At 48.5% G+C, this 19,268-nt stretch overlaps 1 protein-coding gene across 1 annotated transcript in view; it reads left to right on the top strand.

The window, feature by feature from the left end:
* The first annotated feature begins 6,301 nt into the window (after positions 1-6,301).
* The window catches only part of LOC126537562 (dual specificity tyrosine-phosphorylation-regulated kinase 4-like), a 252,240-nt gene continuing 239,273 nt past the window's right edge, over positions 6,302-19,268 (top strand). Inside the window, exon 1 of the mRNA XM_050184673.3 lies at positions 6,302-6,643. Within this exon, the coding sequence (XP_050040630.1) occupies positions 6,581-6,643 (63 nt within the window). The 5' untranslated portion in view covers positions 6,302-6,580. The remainder of the gene's footprint in view (positions 6,644-19,268) is intronic.

Raw genomic sequence — 19,268 nt, 5'->3', positions numbered from 1 at the left:
TTAGCGCGGTCTGCACTGGCTAGACATCATGTTTCCATGCGCTGTGCACGCAGCCATGACGAATCTTTAGGTAGAGTCATGGGAACGAAAAGCTCGAATTTCAATTGCCCCCATGAGGCAAACTCGAAAAAATTGTCGGTAGTTAAAAAAAAGTTGCATTACATTACTGCTACACATGAGCAAGTGTAGCTTGACACCAGGCACGTACGCAGGATTTTTTTTCGGGGAGGGCCCAACCCAAGGTAAGTTTTCTATGCAAATGAGGGGGAGGGTACTTTTACTAGTACAAATGTTAATAACGGCCACCATTTGCCATAAAGACACGTAAACCCTCAAAAGAGAATTGAAATAACGTGTATCTCACAGCTACCCCTGTGAGATACACCTCTTCTTTACTTGGCAATCAAAGAACCACATCACATGGACTCGCGCATGAAAGATGCGCAGGAAAAACCTTGCAAAGAACAAGTCAACCAGCGAAAGGGCATAATAAATATTTCTAGTAGCGCTTTTTTGAATTAGCTCTGGAAGAATTATAGAAAAATGTATATTTGCGGGACAATCACAGTTCTTTTGGATCCCTCCTTTACTGCTCTATCAAGTGCCAAAACTGACTCATGTTGTTATTTAGGAAGTTGCGTAACGATGCGTGGTCACCAGTCCCGTACAACCGCATAAAGCACAGGACGCTGGGGTCCTAGACGTACTGCGCCCACCGCGGAAGGTTAGAAAAACACCCCATTAGCACAGCAGGGAAGTGGCTACGTCAGGCGGCTCGATCGACAACTGTAGAAGAGTCATTCAAAACACACGGAATTATTGTCCACTTCCGGCGGCGTTTTCTCTACTTCCTTTTTAAATCAAAAGATGTTGATCTACAAATATTTTCACAAACAATTTTCGCTTTTCCTCCCTGTTTGGCTGTTGCCTTGGCTTTCTCCCTTAGTAGATCGCTTAATTTCTCAGCCCCTCGCGACTCTTGTTTCCAGTTGCCAATTTTGCACGAAAAGTACTCTCCAATTAGGGAAAAACCAGACGAGGTAAGGGATGACAGTCATATTGCTTATGGGTTGAACGGTTATTGCAGGGTCTGATGATGGACGCTGTTTCGCAATATTTTATTTTCCTCCTTATCTAAACAAACAGCAAACAAGCAAACAGATCTCTTGGCTACATTCGCAGGAATTTTTCTAAAGCCCCACCCCAGTTGAAGTTACTGCTCTACAAAACACTAATTAGACCGAAGCTAGAGTATGCGTCATCTGTCTGGGGCGCTGGTCAAAAAACATTAGCAGATACCATTGAGTCAGCTGAGAACAGGTCAGCACGTTTCAGCCTTTAACATTATTCCCGCACAGCTAGCGTTTCTTTAATGAAGTCAAACCGTGGCCTTATTAATTTGCAGCTGCGAAGAAATATTTCCCGTGTCAGCCTTTTTCAAAGCATATCTTTTACCAAAATAACTCACTTAAACAAGACTCCATTTCAGAGCCTTCGTACATGTAGTCGCGTCTTGGCCATCGGTTTAAAGTGTTCATTCCTTTCTTTCGCACAAATGTTTTCTCTGGTTCATTTCTGCCAAAAGCGAATGCCGAGTGGAATCGCCTTCCCCCCTCCATCGCCTGCATCGAGGAGGCATCTTTAAAAATTGCAATATCTGATTATGTTTTGAGTTTATCACCTAAATACTAATAATTGTTTGAACGTGTTGTATTATTTTTATTATTATACCCACCCCCTCTATAACGCCCTTATGGGCTCTGAGGGTACTGTAAATAAATAAATAAATAAATAAATAAATAAATATCGCGGATATATGGTTCCGGGGATCTGCCAGCGTCGCGGCGAGCCGTCCCTCGAAGAAATAATGAAGCAAAAGGAAAATTTAATTGCAACTGGTGTTTTCTCCGGCCACAACTCGTTCCACGAGCATACAGACCAGCTGACTATGAACCGAGTCCCTTTCCTGGTCCCTGGATCAGTCTAAACAAAGAATGTTGAACTAACGAAGCAACAGCGATGCCCATGATCGTTGAATAGATGGTGACATAAAAGTTTGAGCATGATAAATAGAATACAATATTATAATTAAAACAATAAACTACACCCTGCCTGCTGCAATAACTGGTGACAACTGAATTCATCTTGAGCTAATCGCGTAGGCACCGAATCGGTGAGAAAACTGACCTCCACACCCCCGGAGATGCTGATAACTACCGCCATCCAAAAGGAGTGAAAAACTTGCCAACCATTCCACTCTGTGAAGATGGAATGGCAGCGAAAGCTGACGGCAGTCAAAGCTTTCAAACGAAAAACAGTGTCTCACCTCCGCTACGGGTCGACCTGAAGATAATGCAACGCTGGGCCGATCCGCGGCAAAGGTGAAGCAGGCGTTAAGCGCTCCCCATGTGTGGGTCCATCCCGAAGGTAGTGCAATGCCGGACCACCCTGCGGTGAAGGTGAAGCCGGCATTAAGGCTGATCGTACGTAGGCTGATCCCGAAGATATTGCAATACCGGGCCCACCCGCGGCGGAGATGAAGAAGGCGTTAAGCGCTCCCCATATGTGCCCATCCCGAAGGTAGTGCAATGCCGGGCCGACCCGCGGTGAAGGTGAAGCAGACATTAAGCGCTTCCCATACGTGGATTCATACCGAAGATAGTGCAATGCCGGGCCGACTCGCCATGGTGGGGAAGCAGGCGTTAAGCGCTGCCATACGTGGACCCATCCTGACGGTAGTGCAATGTCAGGCCAACCCGCGGTGGAGGTGAAGCAGGCGTTAAGCACTCCCCATACGTGGGCCTATCCCGGAGATTCCGAATCGCAAGTTATATGTTCCCGAGTTCACAAGGGTATGTGTCACTGATCTAGCACCCTTTTTGCACTATCGCCAGGATTGGCCCACATGATGATTTTTTCTGTTAACGGACGCCGAAACAAACTACGGGTCAGTCATACACTGCTTTCGCTGTAAAAGGCAGCAGAATGTTGACCGCCGAGTATATTGATTTGTCGGCTCTTTAGGGATTTTGTGTGTGAGGAGTGTGCGCTTGGGCGGATAGGGGGGGGGGGGGGGCGTATGCCGCTTAATTTCGGGGGGTCCTGGGCCCCCCCGGGCCCTCCCCTGGGTACGTGCCTGCTTGACACACAACAAGGTGGCAACGTCTGTGCGCAAGTGGAGGAAGCAGTCGCGTCATCTTCGTAAGCAAAACGAGAATCAAAACCAGTCTCTTGGCTCCAGTTACGCCGGTTCATCGGGAGCGGATTAAAACGACGTCGAGTGAACTTCCAGAGGCGATGCGTGAAGTGAACAGCGCAAGCCTGGACACGAATGCATGACCACGCTTATTACCGCAGGCTCGGAGCTGCTAATACGCAACGAGAACAACGACAGTACTACGAGACGTCCCCATCAGAGTGTGTGCGCGTGCGTGCGCGTGTGTGCGTGTGCGTGCGTGTGCGTGTGTTGCCGCACAGACACTAATCCGCAATACCTGTGTGAGCTATTTGAAATGGTTGTGAAACTCTTCTTTCATAGAGTAAGTTTCATCGAGGATACCGGTATAATCATTGACGATGTGATCTTTGCCTATATACGTGTGTACGTATATTAGCTTCAGTAAAAATACCAAGACTGAGCGAATGATTGAAAAAAGAATATGATGCCGCTCGAAGTGAAACTGTTGTTTAATAATCCTCCAAAGCATTACCACAGGCCCATATGAGATACAACCCACGAAACCGAATTAGCAAGTGTGAACATGCCTGCACATCGGCGTGCGGGTTTCAATGGTACATAAAAGTGATGACACCCAGGATGTAATGACATCCTGGTTGTATCTCATACGGGCAATACGGGAATGTGCTAATGGTTTGAAGGATTATTAAACAACCGCTTCACTTTGAGCTGCATCATTTTTTTTTTCATTCAATCACTCAGCCTTCGCATATTTGCTGAGGCTAATATACGTGCACACATATACAGGGTGTCCAAGCTAATTTTAGCCAGAGCTTAAAAATATGTGAATGCCACGTAGCTGCACAGAACTAAGGTAATGTTGTTTGCCGTCGCTTGCAGAAACTCAGATTATCTTTTGCATTCTACCTAATTACATAACTAGTCCTAATTAATTAATGAGCTTCTCAAATAGTATAATTAGACGAAAAGTGTCAATGAGAAAATTGTAGAGTGGAATGAAAGACTCCCGATACAGCTTTCGGTTGCTCAATACGTGCTACATGAAAGTGTTTTACCCGCCGTGGTTGCTCAGTGGCTATGGTGTTGGGCTGCTGAGCACGAGGTCGCGGGATCGAATCCCAGCCACGGCGGCCGCATTTCGATGGGGGCGAAATGCGAAAACACCCGTGTACTTAGATTTAGGTGCACGTTAAAGAACCCCAGGTGGTCGAAATTTCCGGAGTCCTCCACTACGGCGTGCCTCATAATCAGAAAGTGGTTTTGGCACGTAAAACCCTATAATTTAATTTTAAAGTGTTTTTCCGAGCGTGAAAGAAGCCCGCGAATACACGCAAAGGGCCTCGAGCGGCCAGTCATGCAGCAATTCTGGTCAACACTTTTGTGAAATATAAGACTCTCACTTTAATGTGGCTTTGGTCCAAAGTAAGCTTCTGGCTCGAAATATACCTTCGCGCGCACTCTTTCGATGCGGTGCGAGCAAAGCCGGGATTTTGAAACATTCTATGGCTATTACATTGCTTTTCGCATTTGGTGCGTGGTCAGAGCGGTGCTTCGGCCGCGTTATCAAGGGGCTTTTGTTGTCAATGTGATCAGTCGGCCTTGAGAGACGGATAATAAGTGTGACGTAGAAATGAGAGGAAGAAATAGCTGCGAAGCCGCGAGACCTGCTGTTGGCTTCCGTACCATTATCTAGGTGATGCGCTGTCTCTTCGGGTTTGCGATAGGCAATGCAGTTGCTTTCGATCAGCTTATTTGAGGGCGCTGTTTTATTGTGTGAGTGGGAGCGCACTCACGTGGTATTTTTCATATTTCGTGAGTTTATTTGTCAGTCGGAAAAAAAAAATGTTCGCAATTAGTGCATCGCTGAGAACCCCGCACTTGGATGTCATTTGGGGGTGCCTACAAATGTCGCATTGACACTTTGAAAATTAGGACAGTACTTCTCGAGTGAGATAATTAATTGCAATCGTCGAATTAAATCTCAGCAACGAAAGAATTACTGCCGGCTACTCACTCCACTGCACCTGAAACAATATGCACTAGGTTTCCTTCGAGTAACGCAACTGCTCTTTTTTTAAGTCTTGGTGCATGATAGTTGGTGAACACTGTATGATTCACGCAGTAAACGATATGACGCCAAGCTGAATTCACTCGAAATCATAATCAACAGCAGTCATGTGCAGCATCGCTTATACTCGGACTCACAGAAAAATAAAAAAAGAAGACAGAGAGGGAGAGTGGCTGCAGTTTCGCCGGAAAGGGGAATCAGTTTTAGTGATGACCAATTATACGACAATTACAAGAGGGAAGATTACACCACCGAGAGGACTCAGGCTGTGAAATTGAACTGTCTCCTACTATGAGGTCTTGTATATGCTCATATACCGCCGTCACTCCAGCGCTCAATTCTTCGAGATCACGCGAAGTTTCTTGAAGTGCAAGACATATATATATATATATATATATATATATTTCGGAACGCTGGTGGGGCGCCAGCCGCCCCCCCCCCCCCCCTTGTAAAATTGAGAACTCTCCGCCTATGCAAGACACAACGCCGTTGATGCAAGGATGACGCTGCGCTCTAAGTGATAGTGCATCGATTCGAGCTATATGTAAGCCACCTATGAACAAGACGCCGCAACCGAAAAAGGAAAATAATAATAAATACGCGTCACTGGGAGCAACTCCACCGACAAGTCTTGACGTCGTCTGCGCAAGCCGTCGAGGGGCGGCGCTGCGGCCTCGGAAGGTGAGTCAATGCCACGAGGCGGAGGGCTTTCACCGTAGGACGTGAAGGCCCGACGACCTCCCCCCCTCCCCCTCCTCGCGTCAACGCTTCTTCCCGCGTGCCAACGATTCGTCCTTCTTTTAATAGGCCTCCGAGACGGTCGACTCAGCTCAGCACGGCGTTGGGCATTTCCGAGGCCGCGCTTTCCTCCAGTGCACTGTCTCTCTTCAGAGGAGGAGGAAGCTCTCGCAGGCCTGGGAATCACTGCTGCCGCCGGAGAAGCCGCCGCCACAGGCTGAAACGCCCCTGGCGGCGAGCTTCATTGCGCGGCAGGAGGTGATGAGGAGGAAGCCGAGCCGAAGGGGAAGGGCGAGAGGACGCGCGGAGGAGAAAGAAACGCGCGCCGGTGTGGGTGTCCGGCAGAGATCGGCCGGGCGAGCCGGCGGAGTGTCGTGGAAGCGTTTTCTCCCCTGTGCCAGCGGTGTGCGCGCGCGCGCGCGGAGGCGATGCTAGGCTGAGGGATCGGCGGCGCTGTTCTTCCTCCCTTCTCCAACTCCTCCTCTTCATCGCTCGTCCCAGCTGGTCTCTTCCCAGCGCATCATCGGGATCAGGGTGCCGCTGCTCCGCTGGCGGCGGCTCGGCTCGGCGACGGGATGGCAGAGCAACTGTGCTCCGAGCGCCAGATCCCGCTCATCCAAAAGGATAACCTCTTAAAGGTAAGGCGCTTGCACGACAACTGCGATGCTCTACAAAGCGCGGGCGTGGTCTGCAGCTACTACTATACCTCTTGTTCCAGTTGAATCTCCGATCTGCCATCGAAGATTAACCTATGCCCGCTCATCCTTCTCTGTACGCGCAAGCACAACTACGAACGTGTGAAAACTAAACTGTGGGTTTACTGCTGGACGACGATGCTTGCCTCTCATAAATATGGGCCCGTTTCAGACCCGTGATATAAGCATTGCATTCGGATGATGCGGATGCATTCCTGCTAACTTGCGTCGAACGTTACACTCCGGATCGCTCCTTGTGCGCCTTGGGATGTTTCTATCTCTCTCACTTTCTTTTTTTTTTCCTGACGAGATGCAAAGGATAGTAATCGTTCCGCGAGCACTAGGTGTCACACCTGGCAACACCTGTCTTGAGACGTATGAATAAATAAATGTACCCGCTGTGCAATAGTTGCGACCTGGATACTTGGAACATCCGAACATGGTTTCGTGGCTGCATCCTGCATCGCAGGCACTGCGCGTCTCTCGTTATCATTATTAAGCTCTTACGAATTCGAACTGGGTCCGATGTCGAACGAAATAACACATTGAATTAGGCAGACTCTACAGACGCGCAGTTGCGCTGACACCAAAAGCGACTGCAGACGGCTCAAGTTGCGTGCTTGTCGTATTAGTAAGAATGCCGTACTATACTCACCTATGTGGTCATCTATAGGCCGTTGCTTTTATCGCTGATATTCGTTGACAGGCTCAGCATGCACTCAATGCTGACAGTCTATCCTCTGACTGAGTCTATATCGCCATTCCTTCATTTTACATCTCTTTCTCGCGCCTCAGAGACAGGAAACTGGATTAGTTACGTGTTCTCCCCACATTCTTAATTCATTGAGTTAGTGCCGAGTCAAGTGCGCCTGCGGCGTAGCCCTCCGCGTCAACGTTACCCGACCTAAAAAGTCGCGAGCGGCGGCGCTCTCTACATACAACCGACAACGTGTGCAGCCAGATTGCCCGCAGGAGTGCACTTAACGAGACACTCAATCGTAACGGGCTCGTTGCTGTCCTGTATCTGTACATCTGATAGGAAACTGTCGAAACGCTTTCCGAAGGCGTATCCGCAGGAAGCTGCAGACGCGCGGAACTAAAACGTTAGGTCCGCGCGGACGGAGATTCGTTCGTTATCGCAAACACGGGGCGCATATTCGGAGATTCTACTACTCCGTCCAGAGCATTATACACGGTGGATACCGCGGGTACTTCGTCGTCTTTAATGTTGCCATTCCTCGATTAGGGAGAAAAAGAATATACAAGATAACTAGATCCTTAACGCCACTCCCCCGGTCAGCGACGAGCAAGGTGCGATATAGCGAGCAGGAAAAAAGCAATTAGAAGCAAAAATGCGCGCGTGTAGTTGATGGCGGCTAGAGTGCTCCACCTCGCATCTCTCTCTCTCTCTTTCTCTCTCGAGCTTGGCGGAAGTCTTAACGTCCGGCACAGGCGTTCATTTATAATCTCGCGCACTTCATTCACCTCCGATTTCCCCTTTCCCACTCCTGCCGTCGCCCAGCGCCAACTCCTCCTCCTCCTCGACGACGCGGCAGCATTCCGCGGCGGCTGCTATACGCCGAGTAGCCAGTCGCTGCATAGCCGCAGGTGTCGCAATTACCCGACATTAACAGCTCGCGTATACGGCCCATCACTGCAGCAGCCAGCACCGTGAACCAGATTTTGCGGGCCGATTTCGTATACAAGTTTGTTTATCTCTTCTTCTTCTTTTTTCTTCTTCGGTCAGCACTTATGTTTATTCGTTTTCTTTCTAGGTTCTTTTTTTTCGTATACTCTCCGCCTCACCAGCTGCGTAACTTCGATCGACTCTGCGCCGCTCATAGATTTGCGTTTGAGCGTTATAGCCCCGGTGGTTGCTTTTTCGTTCCTTTTCTGTAGGAGTGTCCGGGCGGACGTGTGGATGTGGGCGTCTAGAAACGTTTCGTGGCAGCTGCAGCACCGTCTCTGTGTGGCGAGAAAACAGTCAGAGGCACTTAACGCAATCTATATACACGCCGATCCAATCCACAGTCGAGGGCGACTGTGGATTGGAGTCTTGAATGACTGTGGTTGGCAAACACCGCGGAGGAAAAATTGCTCGCAGGCTGCGCGGGTGTCGGCGTTGTCGAAGACGCTGAATTGCGTATCGACGAGACATCAATAGTACCGCAGCACCCTGTAGCAAAATTTACGTTAAAATTCAGTTAAGAATGAAAGAGGGGAGACCTTTTTCGAGTATAACCAGAGGGGTTGGCGTGAAATAATATACCTTTAGTCTACTACTCTTCTTAGAAGCAAGATGAGGAAAAAGACGTCCGTAAGCAGAGATGGTGAGAACATGCAATGTAGGACGTGAGCACGCGCACGTTCGTGTCCAGAAGGCTCATTCGCAGGCTTTGCGTCAATAAAATGTCCTAAGAGTGTCCTAATTGCTCGCTTCGTTGATATGATGTCGGGTCAGTTGGGCCCAGTAACACTTCCCTCGATGTCCTGTCGCCAATTGGCGCTAACGGAGAGGCCAACGTGTGCCGTTCACCGTCGTATCGTAGACAAGGAACAAGTATACGTGATCCCCTGTCCCAATTGCATCACTCAAATAACAGTCCGGCGAGTCCGCGCGCGTTTCAATGAGGTGCATCTGTTGTCAAAACCAACTTCCACGATGCGGTGGCCCAGTGTCTATATATATTGCGTTCTGCTGCTGGACACCAAGTTGCGGGTTCGAATCCCGGCCAAGGCGGCCGCATCTCAATGTGGGGCGAAATGCGGAAAAAATTCTCGCGTATACTTGAACTTGGGTGCACGGTAAAGGAAGCCCGGGTGATAGGAATCGTTTCGGAGCCTTCCACCACCACGTCACTCATAACCCACTTTGCAATTTCGGGACGTCAAATCTAACGATACATTATTTTACTGTCGACAACAGCCGTCGCACACGATAATCAGATCTGTTTGTGAAAATCCGAGTGATACGTTGGTGATCCCGGGTGTTTGAAATTACTTCAGCTAGCTTTCTGGCGATGCTTCTTATATAAGAGCTCATATGATGTTGCTTACGTAAAACTCTGTAATGGTATTCTGCCGCATAGCATGCCTAACACGGTCGCGCGCACAAGGGCAAGTCGGTTAACGCGTGCGCGTGGCACCCGCAAAAGCGTAGCGCTGCGAGCAAGACAAGCAAAGCACAGCCGCGCGCCAGAGTGGGACGAGAGGTTGTCTGTCTGCCTTGGCCACTATTCTTTCTTTATGACATTTCTTTCCGTCCCGCTCGTTCTTCCGGCTTTGTCTCTCGCGTTCTGCCTCCGGCCGGTCCCGTTGGCTTTTGGTGAATCACGCGTAACGGCCTTGCCGCCAGTTGCTGGAAAGAAAAAAAGAATAACGAGCGAAATGTAAAGAAAAAAATGTGAAAAGGAAACAGGGGCGAGTCTGGCGTGCGTTGGCCGACGTCGCGAAACGAACGCTCACACGCAGGCGCGCGACCTCTGTTCGCGCGTAGGAACGACCCACCACGCCAGGCACACGCGCCACGCACGCACACGGTTGGACGCGTATAGCGAAAACTGGGCGTAGCGGCACCTCTTTACAGCGAATGCCTACGTGCGACCGAGTGGTTCCTTCCACTACGCGAGTAAGGATCAGCCGATGTAGAAGGACGTGACTCCCGTGAGGGATATGAAATGGCGCTAACAGTATTCGGAGTCAGCTTGCGCCAGTGTCTGTCTGTCTGTCTGTCTGTCTGTCTGTCTGTCTGTCTGTCTGTCTGTCTGTCTCTCTCTCTCTCTCTGTTGTTTTTGTTATTGCTCTTGTTGCTGCTCATATGATGTTGACAGGCCAAGAATTGGTAGGCTCGATAGAAAGATACGAAGAAAGATACTCCACACGTGGAGGAGGGGAAAGGACCAACCTAGACAATAGATAAGAAAGATACGGGTTAGCATTAGTCTACTGATGACAACCATTTACGATGCCCTCTGCGAACCTGTGCCTTTGTGTTCTAAGCCTCACTCTTTTATTCAATTTTAGCAGCATTCTCTTTGCATTATTCGCTACGCATCAATTGTCCGGATATCGAACTCCGGTAAATATAGCCTTTGGTCGACGGCGGAGTGATGGAGTCGGCGTACACACTAAAGGTAGAGTGCGCTTCTCAAAACATTCATGGTGTAGGTGTGAGTGAAAGGAAACGCTGACGAAAAAAACGAAAAAAAAAATGAACGGTGTCGTTGGAAAACAGGATGGCGATGCTCACAAATGCGGTGCGGACAGGTAATGTCAATACAGGCGTCGACGGTGAAAACAGCATGGGTTCAAGGGCAAAAAAGGTTTAAAAAATATGAGTGATACCAAAAGCTAAAAAGAAATGAAATGCATAAAGCAGACGGTGTAGCAATGTTTACGCTCCTGTACAGACACGACGCGCTACTCCAGACAGAAGGTGACAGAAGTTCAAGAGGAACCGTTTCTTTTTTTTTTTTTTCAGTTTCTTCTCCCTTTCTTTCTTTTTTATTTCGAAAAAAAAAAAAAAAAGCCGGCGAAGAAAGAGGCCAGAACAAGAAGCAAAACGGTGTATATTTCTGTCGGTGTTGAAACTCGCGTGCTCACACGTGCACGGATGCATTCACATTGAAGGTGGCGACGCAAAGATAGCGCACCGTCTCGTCCACGACGAACTGGGAGCGCGAAACAAGAACGACCTGCTGCGAAGGTTTCGGACTATTGCTATTTTTCTGACCGTTTTATCAGGCGCCAGCATTGCAATGATACAGTCGAGATAAGACAAGTTTCTTTTGTCAGTGGTTGTCCGCGGACAGACGACGCCGATGCAGCAGTTGCTCCGTGAACGTCAACACGCCGTACGCTCCACACGCGCCGCGTTTTACGCCGACGTGGAAAGACTCCATCGTAGTGACTGTCGCGGAGGAGGGATCAAGTGTGTAAGCAGAATTTTGAGAGAGCGAAAGGGGGGCGTCAGACGAAGCGGAATAATTCGCAGAATATCTGGAAATTAAAAGCTATCTGATGCGGTTAAGCATCAAATGAATGAAAGAGACGACTCGGTTTTAAAAGTGAGAAAAAAAAAGAAACAGAAATTTAGCCTATACTTGTATCACTTGGGAAATCGAACACAGCATCACAAACATTCCCGCCTGTTCTATATTATAGCATATGGTTCAGCACCTTTTAAATCTGGTGTCGTGCTGCCGCTTTCTTTCTGTCTTGCTTTCTCGCTTTGAACCGGACGTGGATTACTGCTAGTTCTCGAGCTACACTTCCCTGTAAAACATGTTTAATGCTTGCTGAGTCGAACTTTTCCGCATCAACGCTAATGAAAACGACTACATTAATTGGTGGTATGCTAAACTGGCGAAAATCGCATAGTGGAGACGAGAACAACGCATGAAAAGCGTACGCTATAACCTGTCTTTATTAAAACTAACATGGTACGCCCGTTATAGGTAGTTTTGTGCATCCGAATAGGCCTCGAGGTGATTTGCCTTTCGGTAGGCATTGCTTGTGAGATCACGTTAGTAATACTGTTTCTTTTATTGCGATAGCAATTATACGGACACTCTAGGCGCACTTCTGCAGTCGCCGTCGCCGTGAGGCTTCGTATAAAGTCCGGGGCGATAAAATCGTGGCCGTGAGCCATGTGCTGTATGCGCGAGTGAAAGCGAGAGAGGATGAGCCGGTGAGCGCGGCTCGATCTCGCGCACGTAAGCGAGGGAAGCGGGGAGGAAGCGCGCCGTCTTCCATCGCGCGCAAGGATCCGGGAGGAGGGTAGGGAGGGAAGGAGGGAGCGTTCTATTCCGGGCGGCCCTCTATCTTGAAAGGCATCTGGCGGCGGGGCCAGAGTCAGGCAACGCGCTGTGATTTCGCGGCTTAGTTCGCATTGATGCGAAACGCCGCACGAAGGCCCATTCGCTCGCTGCTGCTGCCGCTCTTCCTAGCTCTAGCATTTTGACAGCGAGTTTCCGCGGTCATCGAGTGAGATGTGTTCATGTTTGCTTGTGCGCGCACGACACCACGATTGTTAATCTAGTTAGTATGCCTATGTTTACAAGGTTATGGGGCCGATAAACCTATATACTATCCTTGCTTCGATAGATAGCTGACCACCAATTTGCAATCGCAATGGATGCTTCGCCTTTCGGGTTAAACTGCGACTTTTTTTTTTCTGCAACAGTTCGTTCTGGAGCCAGATAAACTTAGGTGCGAGCCCAAGTCAGGCCTGTCTGTAGCCGTGGTCATAAAAGGCCAACCGCAACAAATTTTTACTTTGACTAAATTGGCTATGCATGTGTATTGAAGCAATCTTGGCAAAGCTGCAGGACTGCCAATAGTCTAGTTTTCTTACCAACATCCTTCAAATAACACCAAAGCAGGCGACGTTTACACCTAGTTGACGGATATGACGCAAATCTCAGACCACGGCCTCCAAGATTTCAGACGCGCCTCGGTCGCCGCCTGAACTCGAAGGTCTAGTGTGGAAGCAGTATATATAGGCTTGGCCAAGGCGCTTGGCTTTAATAACAGTAGGGGAAGCATAAATGGAACTTGCTGTGGATGGTGGTTGGCTGGAAGATTTGTGGCGCATAGGAATGAATAGCATGCAATCAAGTTATCTTTCCGCAGTGAATAATGTATAGCTTTAAGCATAAAGGTATTTAGATATTTAATTGCACCAGAAGGTTATAAAGAACGGGCTTGGTGGCATGACCACAGGCCCTTCTCAAAGATGCTCATATCATCATCATCATCATCATCATCATCATCATCATCATCAGAGCGAACAGCATTGGCGGCGTTTTTTTCTAGTTTCACTATCGAAAATGTCTATTTTCGGGAGCTTTTTGTGGCACGTTCACTTGCATTTGAAGCGCAAAAGTTTGCACAGAGGTTCCTGCATATCAACGCTATCTGAAACTAGGCTTCGCAAGCGGTCCAAAGTTTAGTTGCAGTTGATCTTTAAGGCTGACCACGGTAGTTCAGCAGGAAAAAGACAGCACCAAGCCTATAATGCGTAACTGACCATGTTTCAAACAAGAACCACGTGAATATAACTACGTGAGTGCTCGTCGGCGCTGCACGAATCCGATCTACATTTACGAGCTTCCGTAACCAAACATCTTGGTTTCTTTCTTTCCGTTCTTCTTTTTTTTTTTTCGCTTCTCCTTCTTGCAATGTGTCAACACAATCTTCGTCGTTCGCCTATCCTCCGTCTCGCCGTTTGGTGGAACGGTACTTCGCGTTGAGCGTTGCAGCAAGCAAATACAGCGGCGAACGCGATGTACTTAGCGACTGCTATTCTCGAGGGACGACGTTGTGTAGGCGTCCCTTACGCAACGTCTTAGTGCATACGTATGTACATATTCTTTTTTTTTCTCTCAAGCCGCTATGAATAACGGGATTCACGTTACGCTGCGGCGTGGGCCGCGCGAGCGCGGCCGGTAGCGTACGCATCCCCCGTAGAGCAATTTAAATGCACTCTCCCGCCTTAATACTCGCCCAACGAATTCTGTCTGCGCTCTCGTCACGCCGATTTGCATTTGAAAGACGACAGTTGCTTGTATGTAAAGCGAAGTTTTAACCCACCTGGTGCTACGAGGCTGAGAGGGTGCGGCCGAGAGACGCCTCGCTCAAAAGGGAGAAGCGAGTCCGCTGAATTGCAGACGCCGTGGGAAGCTTTGTTTGGCGCATATTGGCGCACCCTTCCTTATGCGATGGATGCACGAGCGGCATTCGGAAATACTGTTACGTGCAAAGAGGCGAAGTAGAGGATATGTGCGGGTGCATTTGCGTGTGCATGCGCAGCAGGCGTCCGTAGAGCGGAAAAAAAAAGAAAGCCAGTTGACGCAAGGTTATGTCTTCGTCTTCTCGAAGATGGGTGACAGAAAGAGAGAAAGAGAGAGAAACCCGCGTCCAGCTTGTTGCCCTGTACCTGCGGAGGTGGGTTAAAGGGACACTAAAGGTTACTATTAAGTCAACGTCAACTGTTGAAATACTATCACTTGTTTCGTGCGAAGAAGAGACTTATTTTAAGAGAAAATGCGTTCTTAAGCGTACCTCTAGCGCAGTTAAAATCGCCCGCCCTCCGATCGAGGAGTGGTGACGTCATGGTTTCATAGTGACGTTGCGCCGTCGGTGAGTAAAACGGCGCCCGCAGACGGCGCTACGGCGTTTCTGCGCAAAACGCGAACGCGCGGCCAGAAACAGAGCCAAGACAGAGCCGACAGCAGAGCGAAAGCGGAACTATGGTGGCTAGCGGAAGGGAAACCGCGCGACGATAAGCTGGTTCTTTATTTTATGACGCCAACTTCGACGCTCGTTCCAATAGACGACCCTGACAACGACACATTGGCTCGCGATGCTGGGCTCGACTTCGGCGATTTAATCACTGATGAAAGTGACCTGCTGCTGAGGGATCGCGCTGCCGGCGTCGTTACGTACTACTACGACGATGGCCTGCTTTGAAAGGCACTACACGCGACTTCAGTAAGTCGGCGTTGAACTCGTAATCCTCTGGACGAAAGGGCAGCGAGCACATGTGCACTACGTGATTTTTCGGCTCTTTCCCTGCGCGCTGTGGTAGAGGTACGGCACTTAACCACTTCGAACGGAGAGGTTCACTCGATGGCACACATTGATGAGTAACGTTGGATTCGTCGCTGCATCTGCCCTTGGCCAAGTTCCGCGGACCGTTCGCGCATCCCAGGACATCACATGGACGTGGCATTCTCGCTGCTTGTTCCAAATGAAAGTTTCGCGAGCCAGCAGGACCACCGCAGCACGACGCTATAACTAAACAACTGAAACTCGAAAGCGCGCGCGGCGCAGAGTCGAGCGAAAACGAAACCTTTCGGTCACCCATACTACTCACTGGTAACGTCAAAATTTTTTTTTTTCTTATAATCGAATAGAAGTAGACAAGTAGCATTTTCTTCCGCCTCATAATCTAATGGAATTATCTTTTTAATACGAGTAGTTGAGTGCTAGTGACATAAATTATGATGAGGAGTGCCTTCGTCATAGGGTTAGTACCGGAATGTTGCTGGGGAGTCTCAAATCGTGTCATGCATTTACTTCAATTTCTCGGTTACTAAAGCTCCGTTCGCGATTATATTGACGCCTTAGACGTTCTAGAGCATTGCTTTATCACTTTAACTTGACTTCATAGTAACCTTTAGTGTCCCTTTAAGGGATGTATACACATAGAGTGTAGACGATGGGATCCCTGAAAAAGAAGAAAGAAAACTGTCTGCCGCCTGATTATTGACTCTCTATCTGTGCTTTTCAGTACGCAATCGGAGACACGGGAAAATTAACGATAGGCAAACAGTGTAAGGACCTTCATGGGGCTTTCTCTCTCCCTCTCTCTCTCCTGAGCATAAAAAAGAAAGAAAAAACATTCTTTCTAGGTCGCTTCAGCACCGTCTGCTGATGCAAATGAAAACAAATTTGCACCTTATACTTGCCAAGTCGGTTTACGGCTGTCCCAGCCACCTTTTATTTAGTAGCCGAGGACAGCCGAAGCAAATTAAGCACTGGCGTGAAATATCGAGCGCCGGCCAACCGCTGAAAACAAAAGAAAAACGTATTTTGTTTCCAACGATTACTCCCCGCTCGATATTTCACTCCAAGAATTTTCCCGACCAGACGGGTTTCCGTCGAACCCTCGATTTACATATGAAGCACTATACGAGACCATTCGGACCACCTTGCTCTAGTGCTCATCGTGTATGACTTAAATGACAACGGCGGCAAAATTTCACTTTCGTTAAATTGATTGTAAGGGAACAGTACATACTGTTGAAGCAACCTTGGCAAAGCCGCAGGGCTGGTAAAAGTCTACCGCATTGATCAATAGGCTTCAAATAGCGCCTAATCGGACGAAGTGTGCACATTGGGGTCGGAAGATGTAACGCGTTGCAGACCATGGCGTCCGAGATGTCTGGCGCGCCGCGGGTGCCGCTTTATCACGGGGGCCATGCCGAAACGCCGCTCTGGTTCTCAACGTTCCGTGTTCTGCGTCATCTCGGGCGAGCGACAATGGAGGCGTTCCTTCCAGTTTCGATATCGAAGACGTCTATTGTTTCTAGCTTCATGCGACGCACCTAGTCGTATTTGAGACGTCAAATTCTGCGCGTAGGTTACTCTGTATCTGCACCACTTACACGGTTCAAGAATTCCTTGACTTTAACGATGCCAACGCTGAGGCAGAAACTCAAGTTTACGAGTATCGCTTGCCCTTGGCGTGCGCAAATGGCGCGTAAGACGTAGGTCGGCAGAATAAGTGGACAAGCACTCACACTTAACTGACCAGTATCTTTTTCTTTTTTTGTTTTTTTGTTTTGTTTCAGGACAATCATTACTCACGCTCATGGCCACTTACTCTCGCCGACAGTCACTCACGTTGTCGTACTCACGTCCACTCATGTCATCCATCACGTGAGTCATACTCACACTCATGACTGGGAAGTAAGTGTGAGTGAGTGTGCTGTGAGGAAATATGCCGACCTATATGGTGCGCTAAGATTCTTTGTCAATTTGTTTTTGTTTTCTTCTTCTCCTTACAGCCACTTTGCCGTAACTTTTCTCTCCCTAACGAGCAGCTTATAAATGGCTGGTTTCTGGAGGCGTCACGCAACTCCCCGTTCCATTTTTTTCTCTGTTGTCCTCAAATTTTACTTAAGAATAACTTTCGATTAAAGTGCAGTTGAAGTGTTCTCACAAAAAGAAAAAAGAAAGAATAGAAAGAAGAAATGACAGTAAGGAACGACATTTGTGTATTCACAGCCTCTGAGAGTAATTGCACTTGGTGTATGTATGTTATCCGCAAACCACCATTTGTATTCGAAACATGCTGTATTTATTCCCTGCACCTAACTGCCATCTAAAACACGCATACTTGCGCACACTTTTCGACGCATTCTCGCTGGCGAGCACATTGAAAAGACCCTGTCGTAAACACCCGCTTTACTATATATATATTTCCGCCATCAAAAACGGACTTTGAGCTTCGAGCTTTCAAACTTCGTGTTTATGCGGAACCGACAATCCAGAGCAAGAGTGTTTGCGTCTGTAGCCGCGAAGATACGGAAACAACGCGGCCGTTCTTTCGAGGGCGCTTCGTTTATGACGGCCAAATATGCACGCAGCGATAAGAAGCTCCTTCACACCAAATGCTGGCGAGACGCCTTATATGGAGCGAGGCTAATGCACGCGTCCCAAGTTCAGGGTGTCGGAAAACCACGCGCGGGCATTCTTCAGCCCGACGGCGGCGATAAGCAAACTGGACGAACGCGTACTCCTCTGCATTGGCGTAGGAGTCCCGCCGATCGGGAAGGCACCATAAAAAGAAAAGAAAAAAATGTTCGATGAACTTCTAAAAACGCAGAGAGAGAGAGATTTATTCTACGCAACAAGCCAAGCGGTAAGGCTGAACTGCGCGTTTTTCTAACGTGATATGTACTCAGCGTTGAAGTAAGAGGGAAGGGAAACAAAATGAGAGGTGAGAAGGGAAGTTGGTAACGACAGGAGAGAAAGTAGATTGGCATGAATAAAAAAAACGAGAGGGGCAGCAAAAATTTATTACAGTCAACCATAATCAGTTCAATCTCTTTCGTAAATGCCACAATGGCCTTCGTGGCCTGACACGCAGAGAATTTCGGCCACGGACACTAAAGGAAAACGCTCAGAAAATGGCCAGTTGTCGATGCGTACTATGGGCCGAGCTATTTATTCTCTTTTTCTCAAGTATACGTACTGCTGGCACGCTCGACGTTCGTTGTCTATAATCTAAAGTCCGTTGCAGTTCTCACAGTCCAGGCTGCCACAATCACGGTCAGTAAGATGATGATGTCGTTGACTCAGTTCTAGAAACGCGTTCATTGTAAATCACATGAGGTGGAGGTGGGGTACAGACAGTTACAGCGCATTTTCAACGTTATGCACCGTACGGTGCCGAAGCATACATTGCACCTCGAGCCGAAGCAGCATGCAGGGACCCCCTGCCGAAATTGGTCCCGGGTGCTTACCGAGTGTACAGCGGAATATATACTACATACACGGCGCCGTGATACCAGCGTGGTAACCGGAGAGTATTTTGGCCATGCATCTGAGAGACTTTTAGAAATGGATACGCCGATATGCTAGGCGACGTACGCGGTGACTACAGTACTTGAGAAAAGCGTTCTGCCCCATTTACCCGTTACAGTGTTTGTATTTGCGTCCCGAGACAAGTAAACTGTTCAGTGCCGTGGTAAGCAAACGGGCTGACTTGGACGGCCTGACGTGAAACAAGCGGCCGTCCTGCATCTCAATGTGGTCGTGTTTTTTTTTTGTTTTTTTTTGTATCCTTCTGGAATCATCACACCATCTAAGTGCCCCTCCTCCTTTTTTTTTACTGGGGGGGGGGGCGATGGGGGGGAGGGCTAAAGACTTGGTCATGGCCACCGCAGTTGACCAGGCGGCTTAGCGGTGGAAGAGTTATCGGCGTACCACAGCTTATGTTGCGATATATTCGGTAAGAGGCCGAAAGTAAACACTAAACATCACAGGCCGAATTCAC

This window comes from Dermacentor andersoni, chromosome 4 (assembly GCF_023375885.2).
Source record: "Dermacentor andersoni chromosome 4, qqDerAnde1_hic_scaffold, whole genome shotgun sequence".
NCBI lineage: Eukaryota > Metazoa > Arthropoda > Arachnida > Ixodida > Ixodidae > Dermacentor > Dermacentor andersoni.
The sequence above is the reverse complement of the archived record's forward strand: the minus strand, read 5'-3'. Positions and strand labels throughout refer to the sequence as shown.